Raw genomic sequence first — 10,529 nt, 5'->3', positions numbered from 1 at the left:
AAATGTCTTATAAGCAGAATTTACAGCAGCACTTAATAATACACTATTCCAATCATTTGTAAAGCCTCCCTTTGCTCTCAGACCTGCCTCAGATCTTCATGACATGGATTTGTAAGTGTAGATTTGGTTTGGACATTGGAGGATTGAAATAGGTATGCTTTCTTATATTTTTTTAATTAAATTAAAAAGCTACAAAATATGTGGAGTGTCGTTAGCTAGATTACGTCATATTATCCTACCTCCTTTTAAGTACAGGTCTCTTTTTTAACCTATTTTCACACAGTCACACGATGGTAAATAAAGGATTGCACCACGCAACTCATGAAGAACATCAGACTCATTGCCATGTGTATAAAACCACTTTGAAAACGACTTGTTTTGTGACATGGTCCATTATCATGCTGAAATAAGACATTAAACGATGAAAAATTGTGGCAATTAAGTGATGCACATGGTCAGCGGCAATACGCAAATAAGGTGTGGGGTTCAAGTGATAATTTATTGATATTAACAAGTCCAAAGTGTTCCAAGAACATTCTGAATATTGATTTGAACTTTTATGTATTGCTCTGCTCCCACATCATTGGCTGATTAAATAATTGCATGAATAACCTATTGGGTGTACAAGTGCCTGACATTAACTGCATTACCAAATTAAATAGAATATAACAGTTTTTAAACTGTCACTAATATTTCAGTCACACGTTCAATTGCCACCAAACAAATTGTAATTGTGTTTTTTTTTATTACTTATAAAGAGGTTTTGTTTAAAAACTGGTGGCTTTTTTTTTGCTAATTGTTATATAATCTGTTGTGTGATAAGCAGGTAAAGTGTCGAAAAAAAGGTAAAATGGATAACGATGGCTTTAATTAGAAGTTTTTACAACTTTTACAAGAAGTTTTTTAACTTTTGCTAAAGAAATTTGTCAGATTATCCTACAGCCGTTTTTATAATTAAAAGGTATCTTTAACAGCTCTTAAGCTGGACACTAATGGGATAGTGGAATGTCAGTGATGAGTAGACTCTCTCCGCATGGGTCCTCATTTTAATTGGCCATGACTTAGATGATCCATGACCTGAAGTGTCAAGTCACACTAAGGACAATTGTTTAAGTGATTACCCAGCTGTTACATTCCCAGCATCTTTATTTGGACCATAGTGACACGCTGTTGTCACTGCAGTGACTTTCTCCCCGAGGGCCAAGAGCAGCTGTGCTTTCTTTAAATGGGAGTTGCTGACAGCACTGTTGCTGCTTGTCTCTCTTAAGGATACTACAAAACAATAGAAGCTTTAACAGCATTTGCAGATCTAGAAAGTTCTCAAAAGCTCGCTCAAATATATATGGACTAGGGCAAGAGACTGTGTTTCTGCACACTCCCACCAGGAGCCGCAATTTTACTTATTTAACGTTGACTCAGCAGTTTCCAAAGCCTCAACAAATGCCATACAGGGATTTATAGAGCGCAACACAGCAGGAGGAATAATAGAAGTAACCAGTACAAAAGAAGCGGAAACATTTTTCATACTTCGTAACATGTATTACTTCTACACACAGGTCTAAAATGTCATTAAATATTACGCCTTTGAGAAGCCTTTACATGGTTAAAGATGATTCTTTGCTGTCTGCTGTACCACTCCACCCACTGGCTTGCCAAGAAAATTCACATGAATTGAATTGCAAATAAGGAAGAATTTGCTAAATGCAAAGAGAGCCAAACAAAATCAGTGTGTTCGGGGGTTGCTGTCTCAGTCAGAGAAGAAAAAGTTAGAATAACTAACTAACTGTGAAATAACTCACAGATACTGGTTCAACAAGGTCTTCACATTAATTGAATCTGCTGATTGATTTATTGATTGATTTAGCAATTGTATAGAAATTCCTAAACAGATTTACATTTAATGACAATTTCCCCAGACAAGCTTACTCTTTAACTGCAGTGCCAACGGAGATGTATGTAATCTGGATCTGCATATTATTACTTCTGTTCCAAAGCTATGCAAACCCTATAACGTGTTTGACGTGTTCTCAAAAAGAAAACATTCATAGATATAATAATAATTGTACATGATTTCAGTCATGCTGTGTAAAACCCAGCTAGAAAAATAACAGATCAGCACATCTTGTTGTATTTAACCAGTTTTGGAAATTTACCCTGAAAATATGTATGTAGGTTTTATTTAAGAGTACACCACACCATTAGTGCACGTGCAACTCGTACTAACGTCATCAGGGGTTGTAAAAAACAAAAAACAAAAAATAATATATAGACAATATACAAAGAAACAATGAAAAAGAAACAGTATCAATCACTGATCACTCTCCCTAACAAATCACTATCTAAAAGTTACCTGAGAAAGCTTAGTCACATTTATTAAGGCTGATACATGGTTGTCCTTCGTATTTTGTCCTTCTGTTTCATTATTCTTAACCTTGCAAGAAGCTGCAGTCAAATCCTCTTTTTTTCATGACATCATGTCAGGAGTCACTGATAAACAAAGCTCCGGCTGAATACTGGTAGAATTTTCCTCGTGGCTCTGTGTTTATGTTGCAGTGTTTGTGTAAAGGTACAATCTTCTTCCTCTTCTTCTTCTTTTTCACCTTTTTGGCCTCTGAGTTGCACCGGGTTAAACAAATATTGCTATATTTCACTTGGAATTTGTTTCCTAGATCAACATCTACAGTTTTTCTATTGTCCATCAGCATCAATGAAGGGGCTACAGCAGAATAAGTCTCCTTCATTAATCTGAATCCCCAGAATGAGGGTCATTATTACTCTCTGGTGAGGTAGTACTGTGAGTTAATTCCTCGTATTGAGGCAAGGCATTCACAGGCTGAGCGAGAACAACTTGTGGTCTCATTGTTGGTGGTATAGCATTATGGTTGGTGTTAAGGTTAGGGTTAGGGATGTGGATAGGAATAGGCATCGGGATAGGGATAGGGTTAGGGTTAGGGTCTGAGTTCTGAAGTGACTGAAGAGATTGCCGAACGCTTTCCTCATACGTGGGTGGATTCTGTGGGACACAGAGATGGCAGGAGATCATTAGTAAAATACAATATATAGGTAAAGTACTTTATTGTCATTGTATTGAATACAACCAAATTTTATTGTGGTAACTCTCAGACAGCACAGAGAACACCACGTTCTCTGAGAGGAATTTAGATCAATACATTGAAAAATAAGAACAAATAAACTGTACACTGTGAATACTGTATATACAAGATTGCACATACAGTAAGTGTAGTGCCTTGATTATTAATATGTATATAGAGATGCATATTTGGGGGCACGGTGGCTTAGTGGTTCACCTCACACCTCCAGGGTTGGGGGTTCAATTCCCGCCTCCGCCTTGTGTGTGTGGAGTTTGCATGTTCTCCCCGTGCCTCGGGGGTTTCCTCAGGGTACTCCAGTTTCCTCCCCCGGTCAAAAGACATGCATGGTAGGTTGATTAGCATCTCTGGAAAATTGTCCGTAGTGTGTGATTGCGTGAGTGAATGAGAGTGTGTGTGTGTGCCCTGCGATGGGTTGGCACTCCGTCCAGGGTGTATCCTGCCTTGATGCCCGATGACGCCTGAGATAGGCACAGGCTCCCCGTGACCCGAGGTAGTTCGTATAAGCGGTAGAAAATGAGTGAGTGAGAGTGAGATGCATATTTTGCTCATAGTATAAAACCAATCGAAACAGTGCACATTGTATAACATGGCAAAAAGACTGCAGTGCAATCAGCAGCAAAGAGTAAGCTTAGAGGAAAGTGGTTTATAGTCTCTAACAGCGGTAAAAAACGGGAATTACACTTACAGCATTTCGTCGACGCTCTTATCCAGAGTGACTTACATTTTTATTTCAGTTTATACACCTGAGCAATTGAGGGCCTTGCTCAGAGGCCCTGCAGTAGACCTGGGATTCGAACCGATGACCTTCCAATCAGTAGTCGAACATGGTGTTCTTACACCATGTTACTAATGATTAACCAAATTTCTTTGTCTTTTCCTTTCAATTTCATGATCAGCTGTAACTGGGAAAAACATTCAGAAATGTTTATATGATTGTATATGTGTATATTAGTCAGTGTCCGTAGGTGTTATTTTAGTGAACTTCCAGTAAAAAATAAGAACACTTCCTGCAGTATTTACATAGTACATTTGCATGGTGATTTTAGGTCACTGCTCAGCTGATACGTTCTCCCTTTTCTCTCTGGAGTCATAGTATATTTTGCCTTTAAATCTAGGACTCGCCTTGATTTCTTCAAGTCTAGCAGTAGCCCCTGGTTTTGGAGCAGACAATTAGGCAGAATGAATGAAGGAAACATTCCGTAAGTGATGAAATGAGGGGGCGGATTGGTCCACCTATTGACAGGGTCACAGAGAGGAGTATAGGAAAGGACAATAAACCACATTCTATTCTGCTGTTTACTTTTCAGCCTTCATTGTGTTTGACAGGCCTTTTTTCCCCTCCATTATTTCATGCACTCATGTGTAACTCCCATGTCATAGAGCGCTCCATATACCTGACATCAAAGGCTACTGAAATTAAATGAACGCCATGGCAACAGAGCAGGTGAGCAGCTGTTTGCATCTGCGTCATAACAGCCATGACAAAAATTGAAGATAATTCCCACAACAAAATCCATTATCCATTATTATTTAGTCCAATTACAGAGCAGACAGGAGCGATAACTCTGGGTCAGCATGAGGGCACAATCTATAATGATTCGGTTAGTATAATCCACCTCAGAGGCGAATTGTTATTACGATAAACAAAGGGTTTCACCTCTGTCGCTGCTGTCGCAGGTCCATTCAGACCAAAGCGGTCTGCAATCATCATGTGTATCTGCCGCTGTCTGTCTTTTTTACGCACGCTCTCGTAGGAGGGCAGATGAGGAAGGGACTGGTCCATAGGTGGAAGACAGTATGTGCTGGACAAGCCCACGTAGAACAGCTGCCCTGGCTGACACATGGAAAGATTTCTGTTGTAAAATAATGAAAGCAAATAGAAAATTTTATAACGCAAACTCATGTGAATGTGTCACTCTTTAAGATGGTTTACCTCCGGGTTGAAGTTATCGAAGCTGTCAAAGTTTTGGGGTAAATCAGTGCAAGGTGAGCTCACCAAAGTCTGCCTGCTACTGTAGTGTTGAGAGGAAGGCTCCTGCAAAGAACACATTTACACATAATCATAAGAACAACATCAGGCAGTACGTTTTGTTTACACTGTGTCGTTGTCGCTACCATATCCGTAGCTAGTTTTGTGTAAACCTATGCTGTCATGTTGGTAGATTATAGACCAGTGTTTCACAGATTTCTTTCTGACTCGGTGAGTGTGTCACATGATGCCGTCTAAGACCACTATCTTGACTCACAACCAAATAATTATTTATAAAATCAGAAACACATGTTCTGATATTCATCCTATGTATTTATATAGTGCGTGTGCGAAAGACAGAACATGGCTATAAATTCATGTCACCTTCTTCGTCTGTGTCACTTTGTCCTCTCCCATTCACACTTCTACAAAAGACCCCATTAGGGACCTCTGGTCAGCCGTAAATTATAGCGCCAATGACTGGACCACCAAGCGACTTCCTCGCAGCCACCCGCCCCCATGCCAAATGTGATTAGGGCTAGCCACCACCCTATGATCCTGGGGGATTCTTCAGTCTCAGCCGGACATTAGGTGATTACCCCACGTCTAAATGGGAGCCTTTGTTTCCAGAAACAATGCAGCGCCACACTATGTCATCCAGGGCCTTAGTAACCAGCCCTAAAGACTAGCCTTTTAAAGGCTTTGCACTGTTCCTTGCTTGTTTCTCCAGCAGGTACTGCTTAACGAGTGTGCTCTGTTTCATAGCCTCGTACGTCACTCAAGTCGAAGTCATTTCTTACCTCATGTAGCATACAAATGCCTTCAGGATTGGATCACATAAGGTAGTCTGTAAGTGGATAGAGTCCTATATCTCCTATAACCTGAGCTCTGTTGCTCCCAAGGTGGTCATGGTTGCTTTACAGTCCATTAAAATGTGTAATGAGCTGCATCACAACGCTGCCTTCAACAGTGACGTCATTTGCTATGACGTGCTTTGACCTTTCCCACCGCTCCCCCAACCAGAACTAAGAGAGATGCATTTGGTAAAAGCAGGGTCAGGGGTTACTTTCTCTCATTGGTTCACACTTTCAAGAGTCTTGCCTGTTTTGAGGGGAAAAAAGAGAGACATTCTTTTGTTTGGCGCCCTGATTCAGGCAGTGTGAAAAAGCACAGGCGTGTAAAATCAAGACCGAAGTCGGGGGGACAATCTCCTCAGTGCTGTGGCTTTTTTCAGAGCACAAACTAAAATCAAGCTTTTGTCTTCACAATTCTACCCCTCACCCACAGGAGGAATAGTCTTGCTACTATTCATAAAAAAAAACTAGATAAGTAAGGTTTCAAAATGTAAAAAAAATCTCAAATTGGATAGATTTGCCTATAATTAACTGGTTGGCTTCAGAAATTCTAAAATGGTACAAACTTTCAGCTTGTCGTTACAGCTTTATAAACTGTTATATGAATATATCAATATATATTGTAGTTACGTTGTAATAACATAATAAGTTCCTATTTAAGTAATAATGTAGTGACAATGTATTTACAAAGGTAATCTCTGTGACTTCCTGACATGCCACATTTGCATCTGTCTGTTCATTGCAGATATAAACATAGCAGGAAGTGGCCATGTGTTTCCCTTTGGGTTCAAGTAAGATTGAGGAAAGTCTGTCTCTGTTCTGCTAAGATAAGTCCCTCCTGGAGCTGCATAATATTAACACTAAGCAGGAAGAGGAAGCGCTAAAGATGTTATTGATAAACTGTGAGATGCAAGAAGGGGGCACACTTCCTGTCTGACATCAGCCCAGGTAAAGGCCATTATTCGAAAGAGATCTGTGATCCGTTTCCTCTCAATTCCTTCTGTAAACTAAATAATAAAAATACCTGAGATTTTTATCTACTGAAGGTTTGAATACCGTTAGAATCCAACGCATCTAGAAAGAATCTGTTACCCTCTCACATTTCTGTACTGCACACACAGGTATATTCCTCCTCCAACAAAGAGAATTTCATCCATGCGTTAATCAGGAAGGACTGCTCAAATCGATGTTTTATGAAGAAAGAAAGATAGAAAGAAAGAAAGAAAGAAAGAAAGAAAGAAAGAAAGAAAGAAAGGTCTATATATTAAGAATTATTTTACAATAATATAGTGACAAAGAAATAAGGAATGTACTGAAGAAAAAAGAAAGAAAGAAAGAAAGAAAGAAAGAAAGAGAGGTCTATATATTAAGAATTATTTTACAATAATATAGTGACAAAGAAATAAGGAATGTACTGAAGAAAAAAGAAAGAAAGAAAGAAAGAAAGAAAGAAAGAAAGAAAGAAAGAAAGAGAGGTCTATATATTAAGAATTATTTTACAATAATATAGTGACAAAGAAATAAGGAATGTACGGAAGAAAGAAGAAAGAAAGAAAGATTAATTAAATACTTTCCTACACAATAATAACTGGTCATTTTTGACATTCTAAATTAAACCGCAGCAGTGAGCTAGCTGGGAGTTGCGACTCTACCCGCAGCGCTGTGAGATAAAAAAAACCTCTGCTACAGCATGTGTGAAGGCAAACATAGCGAGAGGTCAGCTGATATATCAGAGAGCAGAGCTTGGCTCCCTCCAGCAGTGTACGGGGCGACTCCCTCCTCCACAAGCTCACAGATCTGATTTCTGTACAAGTTATCCAAGATATGTTTGCCAAGATTCAGTACACTGCATGTCAATAGGCCTTTGGGAACAATCAAGCCTTTCTGTCCTGTTTAGAGGAACTTCTATTTGTAGACATATCTCATGACACATATCACTTTCTCTTACACCGGAGATGTTGTGGCACGGGATGGCACACTATTGAAATAAACATTGCCACACCAATTCCACAGCTCCTGCAATGCTAGTTTTTCTGAACACACTTCTGTGACTTCACTCTCAAAACACCTGAAGTAGACAAGAGTACTGAATAGAAAAAAAAAAAAAATTCATGTTTTTGCATTCTGACAAGTAGGTCACAATCGCTAAGCTCAAGCGCCTTATGGATAACAAGCGGTATCGTGTAAGCCTATAAAAAATATCCAGAACTGACCTCCAGATATGAGTGCAGAAAATCTATTGCTACAAGACCTAAAACAGCATTCGTTTATATTCGGGTCTGAAATCTGAGTGGCTAAGACGCACTGGAAGTAGGAGTAAGATTTTCTGCGACTGGGTCACAGTAAACCGAATTCTGTATTAAATGTGGCAGGTTTGAAATCAGTAAAACAGTTACCATAAAAGCACCATAAAAATAAAGTCAGTGTAGCACATGTACTCTTGTGGCTTATAGCTTTATTAAGCCAGGAGCGCTTAAGTCTGAAGCAGCTGAACAATGAGTCTTCATTTAAATTGCAAATAGAAATGCAAATAAACTCAATAAAAAGGTCCTCTCTGCTAACACTTTTGATCAAAACAGAAAGAATAAACTGTAAAGCATTGATCTGTACATGATGTATATTGTCAGAGGCAATAACAATAGTAGTAGTAGCAGTAGTAATAATAATAATAATAATAATAATAATAATAATAATAATAATAGCATTATTCTGCAGTATTTGGATATTTGGAGGAATATATCTAACATTCCTAATACAGATCTCCCCCATTTGGATGAATTCCTAATAACTCTAGGTTACATCGGAGATATCTCCGGAACAGCAAGATATCTCCAAGTTGACCTACAAAAGATATCGTCCAACAGATCAGCAAATGGAGCTACATAATGGAGAAATGGAGTCAGTATAATATATTCTTCTGCAAAATGCACACAATGGGGCTGATCTGGCTTTTTTCTTTACTGTGGTTTCAGGAGTGAGAGTAGGATGTTGCGAGTCTTACCAAGTCAGCATGTGAGTCACGATAAGCCTGGGATTTACAGCAGGAAGGGTCCTTACGATAGATGAGAGACCCCAGCAGAACAATCATGACAAAAACCGCCAGACAAGATACTGAGAAGAGAAAAGAAAGGAGGCTCATTAATCAGAGTGTTAAACGTGCTGTTGATGGTCATGTTAACTGCCATTCATCAGACGCTTTACCGAGCTGCTGAAAGCTGAAAAGATTTTACCTTCTCAGAAATGAAGGTGTATAACTGTACTTTTCATGACTACATCTTTCATACCTACAGTGTGTATCTCTTTCCTGAGAACGTTCAGAAGCTCTTACTTTAATTCCCTTTTACACTGACGGTACGTCAGTTGTCTTTAAGTCCCAATGTACTATTAAAACTACACGATTCTCCCACTTTCCAGGTGAAAGTCAGGGTGACATATTAAAGCAACAAAAGATACCATTGTTGGCAGCACCCCTAATGCAAAGCATGGTACCATCTGGTGCCTTTATTTCAGAGCGTGTCATTCCATTTTTACATTTTTCTAAATAATTTATAAGAACAAAACCTGTAAATAGGATTGGATTATTCACACTGGACATCAAGTCATTGTTCTGATTACGGGGGTCAAACTTAATAAACACATACTATTTAAATATTAATGCTCTTTATTTCCTGAGTAAAAGAATATTATTAGCTAGTCATACAACTTTTTATTCATGAACTTTCCACAGAATCACTGCATTAGGTCCAAGATGACATTATTTGTACGTTGAGATATTGGGTTTTTGATGACATTTCATTCAACCGGTCAAATACAGTAATATAAATACACTTTAATAAATACTGTATAATAATATTAATAATGGTAAGATATGATGTTGTTACTGTTGTAACAACAACAATGATCGTCATTAACCCTTTGTCTATACATCAAGGATTCCTGAGTCTCCTGAAACCCTGCTTTGAGAACCAAAGAGGGTTCTATAGGGTACCAGACCAGTGACATAAGAATCGTCATTTTTCTATTTTCAAGCAATAAATAAATATAGCTAAACAGTTCCTACACTCCTAATCAGACTTATACAGACAAACAATGAAGATATAAGACTCAACCCAACTTTCACTTACATGCAATCATAATAGTTGGGAGCTGATCCTGGGAAATAGCCTGGGAAGTAGTGGTGGAAACAGAAGAGTCGTTTAGAGGAGCTGAGGTAAACATCTCTGATCAGTGTGAGCTCCTTTAACGCGGATCAAGATGTTTCATCGCAGAAAATCTGAAATGTTAGACTTCACCCTCTGCTGCTCCATCTACACTCATCCAGAAGATGGTCCTTTGCGCGTCATGTCACGACTACAACTGTGACGTCGTGTAAACGGAAGCAGGAAAAGTCTATGTGAAGCTTTTAGGGAGGATGAAAAGTGCTTTCCAGGGACAGATCGTGAGCAGGACCAGTGATCCTGTGTACGCGCTGGTGCCACTGGTGAAGGCGAGAAATTCCGCCAGCGTTTACCGGTTGTCCTGGAGATCAGGGGGAACCTCGCGCTTTTAAAGTGGGCCGCCTGTTGGCAACCAAATAAAGCGCGGCGTCAGTCT

General features: G+C 39.1%; 1 protein-coding gene across 1 annotated transcript; it reads right to left on the bottom strand.

Annotated features, from left to right (window-relative positions):
* Positions 1–1,738: 1,738 nt before the first annotated feature.
* On the bottom strand, positions 1,739–10,529 carry si:ch73-364h19.1 (uncharacterized). Its single transcript, XM_060892664.1, has 5 exons — positions 10,061–10,529; positions 8,938–9,047; positions 5,047–5,148; positions 4,771–4,947; positions 1,739–3,013 (listed from the first exon to the last, which is right to left on the bottom strand). The coding sequence occupies exons 1-5, from the start codon at positions 10,152–10,154 to the stop codon at positions 2,741–2,743; spliced, it is 756 nt and encodes a 251-aa protein (XP_060748647.1). The 5' UTR covers positions 10,155–10,529; the 3' UTR covers positions 1,739–2,740.

The sequence above is a fragment of the Tachysurus vachellii genome, chromosome 18 (assembly GCF_030014155.1).
Source record: "Tachysurus vachellii isolate PV-2020 chromosome 18, HZAU_Pvac_v1, whole genome shotgun sequence".
NCBI lineage: Eukaryota > Metazoa > Chordata > Actinopteri > Siluriformes > Bagridae > Tachysurus > Tachysurus vachellii.
Note: the sequence above shows the minus strand (reverse complement) of the source record. Positions and strands in the feature narration are given on the sequence as shown.